The following is a 15215-nucleotide window of genomic DNA, read 5'->3' on the forward strand; positions in this document are numbered from 1 at the left end:
GGGCCGAAACTTCCTCGTGGAGAAGATTCAAATGATCCCCCGAGATACGGTGGTGCGGCGGTGGCATGGCTGGAGGGGTCATCTCGAAGGGGAGGGAGTAGCCCCTTCGGACGATTTGCAGCACCCACCTGTCCGATGTGATGGACCGCCAGTGGAGCAGGTGATGGCGAACTCTGCCGCCCACTGGCGTGGAATGGGCCTGAAAGCTCGGACTAGGAAGGCTTTGAGGCGGATGCTGCCGGGGTGGATGTGGGCTGACCTCGTCGTCCTCCAGAACCGCCTCGGCGAAACCACGTCCGCGCGCAGGTTGGTTCTGCGGCTGGTGGCTAGGCGCACGTGAGGAGGCACCCCTTCCTTGGCCACGAAAGTGGCGAAAGGCGGAAGTTTGCGACCGCGGGGCCGAGAGGCCCAAGGACTTGGCCGTAGCCCGGGAGTCCTTAAAGCGATTCAGCGCACTGTCCGCTTTCTCGCCAAAAAGGCGAGTGCCATCAAAGGGCATGTCCATGAGAGTGCTCTGGACATCGGCCGAAAATGACGTGGACCGCAGCCAGGCGTGACGTCTAAGCGCCACTGTGGTAGAAATGGCCCTACCCAGCGAGTCCGTGGTGTCAAGCCCACATCGGATAGCATGTCGCGCTGCATCCCTCCCATCGGCCAGAGCCTGGGTAAGTCGTGTCCGGACCTCCTCCGGACACAGGGGCAGCACGTCCTCCACCGCATCCCACAGATAGTGGGAATAACGGTCCAAGAGACAAGCGGTGTTCAAAGACCGCAGGCCCAAACTAAGGGAGGAGAACAGCTTCTTGCCAAACTGTTCCAGTCTCTTGGAATCCCGGTCCGGCGGGGCGGTCGGGAAAGAGGATCGAGAGGTAGAGGCCTGGATAACCAGGCTCTCAGGGGTAGGGTGTTGGGACAGAAAACTGGGGTCGCCCGGAGCAGGGCAGTGGCGCCTGGCGACGTTCCTGTCCACAGGAGGAACTGTGGAGGGCTTGGATCAGGTGCCCTGCAGAACGTCAATGAGGGCCTCATTGAATTGCAGCAGAGGCTCAGTGGAGCTTGCTGCAGACTGAAGCACCTCAGTAAGGACGTTAGTCCTCACAGCCACGGCAGGCAGCTCGAGCCCAAGGGCTGCGGCCGCCTTGCGCAGCACCACAGAGAAAGCAGCGCCCTCATCCAAAGCCACAGTCGGAGGAGAGACGAATCCAGTGTCCGGAGAGGTATCCAGGCCACTGGCCTCCCCCAGTTCATCTGCCCAGTCCTGTGACATTTGAGCCTGAAGGGCCATAGGATCCTCGGATCCCTCCCAGTTGTCCCCATCATCCGATTCCTGGTATACAGGAGGAAGGAGCGGAGCCGGGCGATAGACATAATGTGTCTCCAGCGGCGCCGAACGCGGCGTCCATCGACGCCGTACCGGCGCCGGGCCCGGGGTGGGGCTGAACTGGGGCTCGACGTCGAGCGGAGCCGACGTCGGCGTCGGGGGTGGTATCGGTGTCGACGCCGGCAGAGGAGGCGTTACGAGGTCGACCGGCGTCGGCGGGGACTCGGGAACGGGTCCCTCGGGCGCTTGCGGCGTCGAGGCCGGAGCTGTCAACGGCGCCGGGGCCGGAGCCGCCGGCAGGCAAGGCAGCCCAGTCGGGTCTGCGGGGCCCGAAGGCGCGCCAGCGGGCGTCGACGGCGGAGCCAGGCTCCTCATGGCCGAGAGGAAGGCACTGACTTCCGCCGGCGTCGCGTCAGTCCCAGGGACCGGTGGGTATGGGGACTTGCGCGGCGCCTGCGGCTCTGCCGGAGCCGCGGGGGTGGAACCACCCTGACCCTCGGCCGAGTCGCGCGACCGGCGAGGGGAGTCCGAAGAGCGGTGTCGCCTCTTGGAATGCTTCGACTTACCCGAAGACTTGGATCCCGACGACCGATGGTGACGTCTGCTGCGGCTCCGCGACCGATCCTTGGACCTCCTCCTGGACCGGGATCGAGAGGCGCGCGGAGCCGAGTGGCGAATCTCGAGAAGCTTACGGGACCGCTCCCGTCTAGCCTTCGAGGTCAGGGCCTTGCAGTCCGAACACGACTCCGCGTCGTGGCCGAGGCCCAAGCAGTAAAGGCACCGGCGGTGATGGTCCGTAACCGACATCAAGCGGTTGCAGTCAGCACAGGCTTTAAAACCAGGCATCCTACCGGCACCGGAGTCGAGACAAGATCAAAAAGGATCAAAAAGGTTAGTCAAAAAATGACTAAAGGGGTAGCTCTCCCGGATCTGCGCTTTGTGGTAAATATTTAAATTACCTGTACTATTTTTTATGCGGTAAAGTCTAGTAAGAATAACTCAATCAAAATAAGAGGCAGAATCCGTGGTATTAGAGGTTCTGAAAAGGACTTTATTCCTTACAAAGGAATTATGGTTCGAACCAGGCAATCATATTCCATCACCACGAAGGTTCAGGAAGGGATAGGCAATGCATTATTGACAAGTAATCATATATATATATGAAAAGCATTACATTAAGACAGATGCAGGAGGCGTAACAGCTGATAATACAGATAAGAATACACATACGTAATGAAAATAGGCGTAATAATAGGCGTATACTAGAAACGTCATTAAAAACGATGTCACAAGTGGGCGGATCCATAAGAGAATCCTGCAGTGTCAGCAGAAATATTTGGCAGAGATGCACGTGCAGCCGCATGACGTGTGATTGACGTGCAACTAGAGGGTGAAGGGGAATTGACATTTAGCTCTACATGTGGAGACAGAAGTCTGGGGGGTCAGGTCAACCTAATCCCAAATCGTATCTAATATCTTTGTTTAAGGAACTGTTTTATCCAAAGGAAAGGTCTCTCAGACGGAATCTATTCTATACTGACTGTTAGTGCATGTACAAGCGTCTATGTGTCTACATGAGATGCGAGGGGGCAGGAATCTTCCATGGTAACAGGGGCTATGAATTACTTGCATAAAGACAGCGAGGCCGAGCCCTTTGCTCGGTGGCAGGAAGGATGTTTACCTAAACTACTAGACAGGAATGCATTGGGTGAGGAGCGGAGCAGATAACTTGAAGGCTGAATACAGTTTTTGGCAGGCAACAGGCCGCGTCAGGCACCGTTAGCCGCGCAAGGAGTAGGACAAAGTTCATGGATACCGATGCAGGTCCAGGCTGGAGCATTTCAGAGGCAGAAGCAGGAAAAGGCTTGATGGCAGAATTCAGGGCCTACTCGCCTGAACTGTAAAACGTGAAAAGTGAACCATATAAAGTCGGTGGCCAATCATACTTAGGAATGGAATATTCGACTCATTCATGGCGAATCTGAAAGAGGACAGGTTGACGTTGGACACACATGTATTTGCGTCTTCATAGCTGGAACTGGAGGGAACATACATGTACTTGTAGCATGTACATGGAGCCGTTGGGGTCTAAGATAGGGGACACAATTGACCATAAAAAATTCATATTTCCTCAGCTTACTGGCGCGGAAAAAAGAAGAACTGACGTCAGCGCGCGAGGGCGGCGTCTAAGTACTCCGACGACGTCATTCCGGCGCACGACGCCGACGACGGACGCGGAGCCGCAGACGACGCCTAGCGACGCGCAAGGGGTATTGCTGACGAAAAATCTTCCGGATCCAGTCTGACGCCTGGGCATATTCTAAGGTGAGGAATCTAACTAACGTGTTTCTTTCAGATCATTAAAACAAAATTCTCTTTCATAAGAGTGTTAAGAACTGAGCACAGGAAATGTTTCATTATACTTTGATCTTTGGATGTACGACACGGCACTCCAAATACCACAACCGCTTGCATCACTTAGCAGGCATCCCATGGACAACACTATTTAACAAGCCTGTCTCTCCCGCAGACATGCATTTCCAATCTCACAATACCTGTGTCACGGAGAGCAAGCCCACAGACAACAGTATTTAACAAGCCTACCTCTCCCGCATAGCAGGAAGTGCCTGGACAATGCCTGGTTCAATGACAGGCAGGTCTAGCCGTACACTGTCAGCAACCGGAAGAAGCTGGGATAGGCCCACCCTCTTCAGTTTTCTTTTCATGATAGGCAAGAAGAACGTTTCTGGGTCTAACCTTTCAAATAAGGATTTGGTCCTCTATGCTAACTATTGATGTTTTTTTCTTTCTTTTGGACCATTACCCACAGGTTTGCTCAAGCTGAGACGCACATTAATGCCTCTCTGAATAGGGTTAAAGGAGTGTATAAGTAATTCATCTCTTCTCGCTTCTGACGGCAATAATTATGTGTCTAGTAAAGTGATTGCTAATCCTAGCGATCAATGATGTTTTAACCATTGAAGCTGAAATACATAGATCTACTGATGACTCATCTAACTTACGGTGAGGCCCCAGCCAATTAAAAAGATAATTCAGCCTACATCGAATGCTCAACCCAAGAACTCATTAACCAGTGTACATAGGGTTCCTAAACAACTCACATTCCTATCTCAGCTGGATAATCTCTTGGTTAAATTTCAGTCACTGATTCAGCCCTTTGTAATGACATTCAAGAAATACTTTGTGCTTTGGAGTATGCCGTTTCTGCTGTGGCCACTGGCAATGTTAAAGCACGGGTCTGAATAAAGATTTCCATGACATTTGGCATGCTAGAAATGAATCATCTACAGAATTATCAGATGAAAGAAAACGATACCTGAACCAAGTACCTGTGATGCAAAAGGGAAAATTGGACTTTGCTTTGTTGCTCTTGGAAAACAATAAAAACGTATCTAAAAAAAAAAGCATTTCTAGTAATTGATGCTGAGTCTCCCCAAGGAAACCAAACGTGTTGATTGGGCTGACTGATGTGCTTTAGCTTGTTTGCTTCTGGGCAGCCAATACAGGCCCTTTACTGAGGTGATCTGTCCTCTCTGTAGACGTCTTTGAGTGGAGTTCTCACCTCTTATGGGTGGGCCCCGCACTCACTCTACCGAGGTGTCCTTTTGTGAAATCCTCACTGCTTCTGGATCGACCCAATACTACAGTGTCTTACGGATTCTGTGAATTTCCTTGATGTTGAGTCTACTCTTCTTCTCAAAACAGGCACCTATATATATTCTTGCATTAGTTTACCCTTGCATGTCACGCTACCACGTAAAAAAACCCAAAAAGGAATAACACACCCATCATTTGACTAATCTTCCATGGAGTACGTAGCGTAAATGCTGCCTGAATCATGCCCTATCTTTTTTACATACCTCTTTGAACACTGGCATACACGCCAATAGTATTAAGTTGACCACAAGACCAGGCCTCGTCAGGACCTTATGCACCTCACCCAAACTTTCCCACATACATCATACTAAAAACCACACATTTATTCACCCAAACATACATGTCCGCCTGTAATCATTGCAGACAGTAAAGAGTGCCACAATGCCACACTAGTTGCAGGTATTTGCTAGAAGATTATTAGCTACTTTACATTTTTTGTTGAAAGTATGTTTGCATCACATAAAATATAGACCATTGAGTTTTTTCATGCCCCTCCTAAAACAACGATAAATAAAAATATTTTCTTACCTCCCACATCCTCAGAATATCATTGAAAGAGAATTCCCTTTTAAATCTGATTAGGAGCCATCGAAAACAAAAATAAAGGTATCCTGAATCTTGTGATTCTACAAAAAAACAGTCACAGCTTTACTTAAAATATGAAAACCAGACAGTATATGCAAATTACATTCATTTACTGATTCTGAAATTGTTCAGGTAACTAATATGCAAGAGCTACCTAATGACTGAAAATGGCTTTGTTTGCCAATGATGTGTTATTTGTTGTGTTGTTTAGTCGTTAGGTCACTGATTTTGAATCCCAGAGACTCTGCCTCTAATCCCAGCTCTGACCATTTATGAAATCTTTTGTGATTCTGGGAAAATTACTTTAGATACCAGATCCCCGAATGGTAAATATTCAGAATTGTATACCAAAAAAGTGTTAAAATCTGCAATGTTACAACAACTGTTAATGGGTGCTGCCATGAAGCATACTAATTGAAAATGTACACTCTTACTCCATCACATTGAGGTTTCTGTGATCTGGTTTAAACACCACTACTTCATGTTCAGGGTTTTCCTGCTAAAATAAACATGTACTCTGTTAAACATCTTCCTACTCCTTGGAGCTAGTTTTACAGTAGTTCACATACTTTCGAACAAATGAAAAATACATTGATAAAAATACAATATAGTATTGTACTTTAGCATTTGTTTAATAAATACTACCCCAATGTGGGATCCAAAAGGACCTACACAGATTGCAAGTGTATGGTCTTTGCTTTGAACCTATGGAAGAAAGCTCTCTAAACCAGTCAGGTCTTTAAGTCTCATTTAAAGAAAGGCAGACTGGAAAGTTCAGAGTAAAGTTGGGCTCTTCCTTAGAACACATCCACCAAACGGGAAAGGATTAGATGCTATTAATTCATCTAAGAAAGCAAGGCAAACATAGTTGAACAAAATATATAAGCATAGGCAAGTCGATACAGCCACACACTAGCTTTCACCATGTTTGCAGAAAACCTTGTCACACAGGATAAGGAAGAAGGCGTGTTTGGTACCATCCATGTTGTTCATCATGTCTACTCACTCACAATACATAATGGGTGCCTTGAAAATGAATTGTGGTTTGAACCAATTTCTGATAGTAAAAACCTACCATACAGAACCTTTGTAGAGCTGAAACTGTAAACCAGTAAAGAAGTAAAACAGCTGGAAGGCAGCAGAGTGACTTGCAACCCATAAACCACTAGTGCTACCTCTGCTATTGTTGTGCACATCAGTAGCAGAGGAGAAGAAGAGAGGGTCGCAGAACACTTCAAAGGAGGACTACCTAGTTTGAGCGTTTCTGATACTACCACAGAACTGGACTAGGATAGTGACACATGCTACAAGTACTGTTATAGAGATTACATTCTGCCTTAATTTTGGCTTGTCCTTCTAAATTAGCGTCTTTTTGAGATGGTGGTTCGAACATGTTTTTCACTAACATGAGAAAATGCTACATGCATTTATTTTTGGTAGATGTTGTTCTGTAGTCTACGGTGTTATTTCTGCGACACATACTGGAACACAATGTTCTTGCTTCATTTAGTGTTCATAGGAGAAGACTCTTTTGCCCAGACGAAGTAAAGATGTTTTTTGCATCTCTGGCAGAATGAGATAAGGCTGGTGTTTTATTATTTAAACAGCATCCATTTTGAATTCAGCGAGAGGCACTTCACCCTGGAGGTATCATGGAAGCTGCTAAGAGCTGTGAATGAAAGGCAGCTCTGCAGGCCCTGACATTCATCCTAAGAAGGAAAATAGCTGCGCAGGCAAACTCAGATGGAGTGCATTTGTTAACACACTAAGGACGCTTCGAGACTTACACCAAGGTATGGGGTTTGATCATTTCAACAGGGTCTGTAGGACAGGTACTCCCACTATGCATTTGCTAGTATAGGGGCATTAGTGTTAGATAGGAGTAATATTAGGTACAATCAACATAGTTGAATTATGTGCATTTTTCTCCATTCTAATAATGCTTGTAACAGTGATGTGTCTCATCTGCCTAATAGTCACTGTACATGTTTTACTTACAAGGATTAGATCTTTTCAATGAACAATTGAAAATGTATTACTGCCCCTTCGCTTTGTGAAACCTTGGGCATGCACAAGTGACAAACAAAAGAATTAGGATCAATTCCTTGGGAATAAGAGTGCTCATGTTCGAGGTTGCTGACAGCATCTGTACCTCTGGAGGTTTAGGAGTTTAGCTGTGCCACTGTGAGCTAGCTGAAGAACAAGATACTTACCTTCGGTAACGCTTTTTCTGGTGGATACAGTATCTGCCTGTGGATTGCTCACCTTGTGAATATCCCCTGCGCCAGCAACATTCGGAAACTTTTGTAGCAGTCCACGCCAACGACGTCACAGAGGCATGGCTCCGCTCGCGTCACTGGATCCATAAGAAGATCTCGTCAGCGTGAGGACGTCAGTTCCGCCCTTTTTTCCGTGCCTTCGAGGCACAAGGACGGACTGACAGTAATATATATACAGTATACACAGTACATAATATACAAAACAACACACACAGTGTGGAGATAATATAGGAAGGCAAAAGAAATAGCACTCTTCCTTTGACAGAAATAAATGAATTTTGAAATATCATAACTATTGTAGGTATACAAGGGTGGACAACGGGGAGGCGGGTGGGTCAGTGAGGAATCCACAGGCAGATACTGTATCCACCAGAAAAAGCGTTATCGAAGGTAAGTAACTTGTTCTTCTGATGGATACATCTGCCAGTGGATTCCTCACCTTGTGAAAAGATTCCCATAGCAGTCCCACTCCCGGAGGAGGGTGTCCACCCTTCTATACCAGAAAGTCCTGAAAGACGGAACGAGCAAAGTGTCCGTCCCTCCTCACTATGGAATCCAAGCAGTAATGCTTCGCGAAAGTGTGGAGGGAGGCCCAAGTTGCCAGCCTACAAATGTCCTCCACAGGAACACCTCTAGACAAGGCAGAAGTAGAAGACTTACCCTAGTAGAATGAGCCCTTATACCCTCTGGAGGTTCCTTACCGGCCAAAGAGTAACAAATCTTGATGCACAAGATAATCCATCTGGAAAGGGTGCGCTTGTGCACCACTCTGTCTTTCCTGCAGCCAACAAACCCACGAAGAGCTGGTCGGCCACTGGAAAGTCCTTAGTCCTATCGAGGTAGAAGCTCACCGCCCTCTTAGGGTCCAAGCGGTGAAGCCGCTCCTCCTCATTGGATGGGTGAGGGGAAGGATAGAAGGTAGGAAGGGTAATGGATTGCCCCAGATGGAAAGAAGTTTCCACCTTTGGCAGAAAAGCAGCACCATTCTTTCAGCATGAATGGTCAAGAACGGGGGTTTTGATCTCAGGGCATGAAGCTCACTTACCCTCCTTGCCGAGGTAATAGCAATGAGAAAGATCATTTTGAAAGACAACAGCCTATAGGGACACTTGTGCAAGGGCTCGAAGGGAGAACCCATCAAGTAAGTTAAGACAAGATTTAAGTCCCATTGAGGCACAATAAAAGGAGTAGGCGGAAACTTGTTTATAAGGCCCTTAAGGAATCGTAAAACAATAGGTGATTTAAACAATGAAGGCTGATCCGGCAAGTAAAGGAAAGCCGACAAAGCCGATAGATATTCCTTCAAAGTGGCTACAGCAAAGCCTTGCTGAGCAAGAGAAAGAGCAAACTGAAGAATGTTAGATAAACGAGCCCTCAAAGGGTCAATAGATTTCTCTCCGCACCAAAGAACAAATTTAGACCACCTATAGGAATAGATAGATTTGGTAGAATGACGTCTGGCAGACAATATTACATCTACCACATCAGGCGGGAGAGAAAAAGAATTCAGGTTGCCCCGTTCAATCTCCAGGCATGAAGGTGTAAGCTCTGGTGGTTGGGGTGTAGAACCTGCCCCTCCGACTGCGAGAGGAGGTCTGCCCTGAGAGGGAGATGGAGCGGAGGGCACGAGGAGAGGTGGAGAAGATCTGTGTACCACACCCTTCTTGGCCAATCCGGGGCGATCAATATGACTTGGGCCCCGTCTCGGCGAATCATCCTCAGAACCCGAGGAATCAAGAGTATGGGAGAAAACATGTAAAGGAGATGTGAGTCCCATCTCAACTGAAACGCGTCCCCCAAAGCTCCCTGCAACGGATACTGGAGACTGCAGAATGACGGGCAGTGAGCGTTCTCGTGAGTGGCAAACAGGTCCACCCGAGGAGCTCCCCACGTCCGAAATACGTGACGAACCACCTCCGGATGGAGCCTCCACTCGTGGTCGACGGAGAACTGCCGACTGAGACTGCACGCACGTTCAGAACTCCGGCCAGATGATTTGCCATCAAACAAATCTGATGATCCTGAGCCCAGGACCAGAGACGCAGAGCCTCTCTGCAGAGACAATGCGACCCCACTCCTCCCTGCTTGTTGACATACCACATCACAGTAGTGTTGTCCGTCAGGGCTTGAACCGACTGACCACGAAGGGAAGGGAGGAAGGCCTTGAGCGCCAAACGTATCGCCCGCAATTCCAGAAGGTTGATGTGAAGCAAGCTCTCCTCTGGAGACCAAAGACCCTTGATCTCCAGATCCCCCAGATGCGCACCCCACCCTAAAGTGGATGCATCCGTTATCACCGTGGCCACCAATGGAGGTAGATGGAAGGGCTTTCCTTGAGATAGATTGCCCTCCACGCTCCACCAAGAAAGATCCGCCGCAGCTTCTCTGGAGATCCTCACAGACTCCCTAAGATCTCCCTTGTTTTTTTTTTTTTTTGCAAAAACAATTTTTATTGCATAATTCAAGTACAATTGCTATCCGCAACGACCAGAATATCCTTGGTCTTTTCCCAGTAATAAACACCATTGCATAGTACAGTGTAGACCACTTCCAACTACTAATGCACTGCCCCCCAACACTCCCCAATGCAAATCCTCCCTCCCCCCACCCACATATCAGTGTGCCATAACCGCAGGTACCGGGATAAGTCTGTCTCGTAATTAGCCGTGTGAGCGGCTGCGGGCTACTCCCCACCCCCATGGTCAGGCGCCAAGCAGAAAGGAGAAGGTAGGCCCTCCCACCCTCATGCGTGATCCGTCAGCTGCCTCTCCACCGCTACGCTGCTGCATGCTGCTCCAGTGCCCTCCTCCGCTTCTGTGCCCCACCCCCGGAGGTCAACCACTAGTGCTTCCCATGCATGTGCCAGGGCTAGCGCCTTTTCATCGTTTCCCCGCAGTGCTAGCTGCAACCTGAGCGTACTCTCGCTACCCGCCCATTTTGTGAAGGTAGCTCTCCACCTCGCAAAGCTGGGACCAGTTCTCGATTTCCAGTGTAGGGTAATTTCTCTTTTAGCCACCACCAGCCCTATGTCGCAAAACGTACTCGTGACTTTCGTGCACGATGTGTGGGGAAACCATAGCAGCAGACAGACTCCCATGTCCACCCCCAATTCCCGCCCCGTCACTTGGGTCAAGCAGTCAATGACCTCCCCCCAGTAGCAGCTTAGGACGCCACAGGTCCAAAACATGTGCTTAAAGTCAGCCCCCTCCTCCCCACAGCGAGGGCACTGCGGAGTGGGACCCCCAAAATATTGAAATAATTTAGCCGGCGTCAGATATGCCTCTAAGATCTCCCTTGTGCTGATACCACTGCCTGCGGAGGCACCACTGGAGGGCCCTCATGTGCCAGCGTACAGAAAGCAAACAGACCGAGCAGACGAAGGACCTTCAGGACTGGAACGACCGCTCCACTGTAAAACAAGGGAATCATTTCCTGTATGTTGAGAATCCTTTGTGGAGGCAGGAATGCTCGACACACAGTAGTGTCCAGTACTGCCCCCATGAACAGGTTGCGCTGAGAGGGCACCAGGTGAGACTTGGGCACGTTTATCGAGAAACCCAATTTGTACAACAGCTGGGTTGTAACTTGCAGATGATGAAGCACCTTCTCTGGCGACTCCGCTTTGATCAGCCAGTCGTCCAGATAGGGGAAAACTGGAATCCCCCACCTTCTGAGATGGGCTGCCACCACTGCCATCACCTTGATGAAGACTCGAGGTGCAGTAGTAAGACCATACGGAAGGACCGCAAACTGATAATGTTGCGACCCTACCGTAAAACAGAGATACATCCTGTGCGACTTCAGGATGGGGTTGTGGAAATACGTATCCTGCAAGTCAATGGACACCATCCAGTCTTCCTGTTGCAGCGCTTGAAGAACCTGCGCAAGGGTAAGCATCTTGAACTTCTCTTGCTTCAGAAAAAGATTCAAGATCCTGAGAACCAGGATTGGACGCAGCCTGCCATCCTTCTTTGGAATCAGGAAATACCGGGAGTAGCATCCCTAACCCCTTTCCTGCTCTGGAACCACCTCTATCACACCTTTTTTTAGCAACGTTAGGACCTCCTCCTGGAGGAGGAGAAGAAGATGGTCCTCCGAGCAAGCATCTTGGCAAGAAGGGTAATTTGGAGGACATTCCCGAAAGGGAAGGGCGTACCCATTTTCTACAAGGTCTGTAGTAACTGATTCCCAATCTTGTAGAAAATGGGTAAGCCGGCACCCCACAGGACCAGCATGATCCAGAATGGTGGATCTAGGGCTGCTTTGCAGTGGTGGGAGGGACAGAGGAAGAGGAAGAGGAGGAGGAGAGCTGCCGACCTCGAGCACGACCTCTGATTCTGCCCCCGTAGCTCTTACACAGCGTGTTATGTTGCTGTTGTTGCTGCTGCTGCTGGGAGAAGTGTGGCTCAATGATTAGAGCGGCAGACCCTGATGCAGAGGTCTAGCCTGGGACCAGGGTTCAATTCCCCGCCTCGGAGGGTCTTGGGCTCAAAAAATTCCACGGACCTGATAATTCTCGCCTCGGTGCCTATTCCAATCATGGAGTCCCACTCTGCAACTCTGGGCAATAGCTTGCTTAATCTCCACAACGGCCCCCACAACGCTAAGGATGCCGGGCCTCCACCTTGGGGGTGCCCAGGAGTGGACGCCTCACAGGGAAAGCCAGGATGGGTTCCACAGCGGTATTCGTACAAGCACCTTGAGACCCTTGCGGGTGAGTAGTGCGCTATACAAGTATCAATTTACATTTACATTTGCTGCTGCTGGGGCTTCCTGTAAGTATGAAAGGACAATCTTCCAAAGCCCCAGTACCTCCTAAACGAACCCCTAGGTTGAGTCTGCAGACACAGAGATTTGGCCGTGGCTTTACTTTCTTTAAATCTTTCCAGTGCAGCATCAGCCTTTTTACCAAAAAGCCCAGAGCCGTCAAAAGGCAAGTCCAGAAGAGTTGCCTGCACATCAGGGGAAAACTCAGAAGACTTCAGCTATGCACTCCTCCTTGTGGCAAGAGAAGAGCCCATGATTCTTGTGACAGAGTCCGCAATATTCAGGCCGCTCTGGATTACTTGACGAGCAGCCGCCTGAGTGTCCGATCGGACCTCATTAAAGTTCTGTCTATCCTCCTCTGACAATTTAGGGGCCAGTTGTTTCGCTGAATCCATTAGAGCATGGATATATCGGCCCAAAAACAGGTGGCATTTGTCGATTTTAAAGCCATACTGGCAGAAGAGAAGACTTTCTTGGTTGATTGGTCTAGTTTTTTAGCATCCCTGTCACTAGGGACTTGGGGAAAGGCACCTGAAGATCTTTTAGAACAAGCAGCCTGAACCACCAGACTCTCCGGAGAAGGATGGGAAGTCAGAAAGTCTGGGTCCCCTGGAGCCGCCCTATATCTTCTTTCAACAGTTTTAGAGACCGCAGGAGCAGAGAAGGGCTTACGCCATACTTCCATGACCGGTTCAATAATGGCGTCATTAAATGGAAGCAAGGGTTCCGATACAGAGGAGGGAGAATGTAAAACCTCTGGGAGGATGTTCGGCTTAAACTCAGCAGATGATACTGCAGATCCAAAAGCTCAGCCGCTTTTTTAATAACTGAGTGGTAGGGAGCCACATCTTTTGAAGGAGTATCAGCCAGAGGAGTAATCTCCCCCTCAGGTGACAAGTCCAGGCCACTAGCCTCTTTCAACTCCTCAAACAGATCATCAGATTCCATAAGCTCACCTTCTTCCATCTCCTCCACCTGGTACCTGTTCTTCTAGTACCCTTTGAGCTTCTCTCCTGGATCTGATTCTCACAACAGGAGTTGGCGGCGCCGTAACTGACTCCGACGGAGCCGGCGTCGAACCCGGATCCAGAGGAGCAGTCTGAGTCGAACGAGGTCGAGCCGGAGCCGGAGCCGGTGAAGATGGAAGTGGCGTCGATGTCCTCGGCACCTTGAAATGCCAAGACGGCGTTGTCGGGAAAAATGGCATAAAAGGAGCTTGAGGGTAAGCTTGAGGAACATCCCAAGTTGAAAGCCATTGGACCCATGTGACCCGAAGGTGCTCCAGAGGGGTACAAAGCTCTAGAAAAGACCCTATACATCGCATTTAAATAATGCATTGGATCTTGACCTGGGCCTGGAAAGGGAGGATATGGCTCAGGCTGAGGTATAACCGGACTCGGGCCGATCGGCGCCGACTGTGGAGCCGGAGCCGGAGAATGCTCCGGTGAAGCCGCAGGCGAGGTCAGGCCAACAGGAGAAGCAGGAACAGAGACAGGAGAAGGAGACACAAAGTCCTTACGACATCGAGAAGGTGAGGTCGATCTCGGAGCCGCATCCCTGTCTAAACGATGTCGAGAACCATGCCTCTTCTTTTTCTTGTGCTTCTTGGACTTCGAAGCATGCCCTGACGTCGACTTTGACGCCGACATCGATCTTCTTCGACCTCTCTTCTCCTTTTTCATTCTGGCAATGAATAACCTGGCCTCCCTTTCCTTCAGAGCCTATGTACTCATCTTGCGGCAGCAAGAACATCCCTCGACATCATGATCCGATGAAAGGCACCAAACACAGTCCTCGTGCGGCTCTGTAATCGACATGTGCTTACCGCACTCCCTGCACGGCTTGAACCCGGACTTCTTAGTCGACATTTTCAAACTGCAAACAAGAAGAAAGAGATACCCAGCAGGAAAACAAAGTAACCAGCCAAAGCTACAGAGAGAGTCCCCGAAAACCGTTAGCGTCGACAACGCGGAAAAAAGGGAACGGACGTCATCACGCCGACGAGGTCTTCTTATGGATCCAGTGACGTCAGCGGAGTCGCGAGCGGAGCCGTGCCTCTGTGACTTCGTCTTCGACCTCATCGGCGTGGACTGCTACAAAAGTCTCCGAATGTTGCTGGCGCAGGGGATATTCACAAGGTGAGGAACCCACTAGCAGATGTATCCATCAGAAACAACATTTACTAATGATATAAGAAGACTCAGTCCTACATTATGAAGTTTTGTTGATCTAATTGACAGTCCTACTAAATTAGTAGGAACCTTATAACAGTACTCAGCATCAATCCTGCTCCCCTCAATGGCTCCCAATCCCTCTGTTATACCTGTGGACCTGGCAAGAAGCCTTTACATTGTGCTGAAGGTGGTGGACAGTTGACAACCTGCTTTCTTACCACTTGGGGGCCAATGCCTGGTGGGCTTGGAGTTCCAGAAGTCCTCCGCTCATTAAGTTGAGGATAACTGATCATTCGGTCCCCACCCTCATGGGGCCCATGTCTTTGTTCTTGGGGCACTGGAATGCATTTGTAAATGCTATGGTGAGGCCAGGTTTGAACTCTTGGGGCCATGCCTGCTGGGATTTAGGTC

At 49.3% G+C, this 15215-nt stretch overlaps 1 protein-coding gene across 3 annotated transcripts in view; it reads right to left on the bottom strand.

Annotated features, from left to right (window-relative positions):
• Window positions 1-15215, bottom strand: part of TBC1D15 (TBC1 domain family member 15) — a 611295-nt gene that overhangs the window by 127214 nt on the left and 468866 nt on the right. For all 3 annotated transcript variants that reach the window (XM_085653851.1, XM_085653849.1, XM_085653850.1), the window contains one exon: window positions 5528-5625. In XM_085653851.1, the coding sequence (XP_085509977.1) occupies window positions 5528-5625 (98 nt within the window). The remainder of the gene's footprint in view (window positions 1-5527; window positions 5626-15215) is intronic.

The sequence above is a fragment of the Triturus cristatus genome, chromosome 4_1, assembly GCF_964204655.1.
Source record: "Triturus cristatus chromosome 4_1, aTriCri1.1, whole genome shotgun sequence".
NCBI classification, from domain to species: domain Eukaryota; kingdom Metazoa; phylum Chordata; class Amphibia; order Caudata; family Salamandridae; genus Triturus; species Triturus cristatus.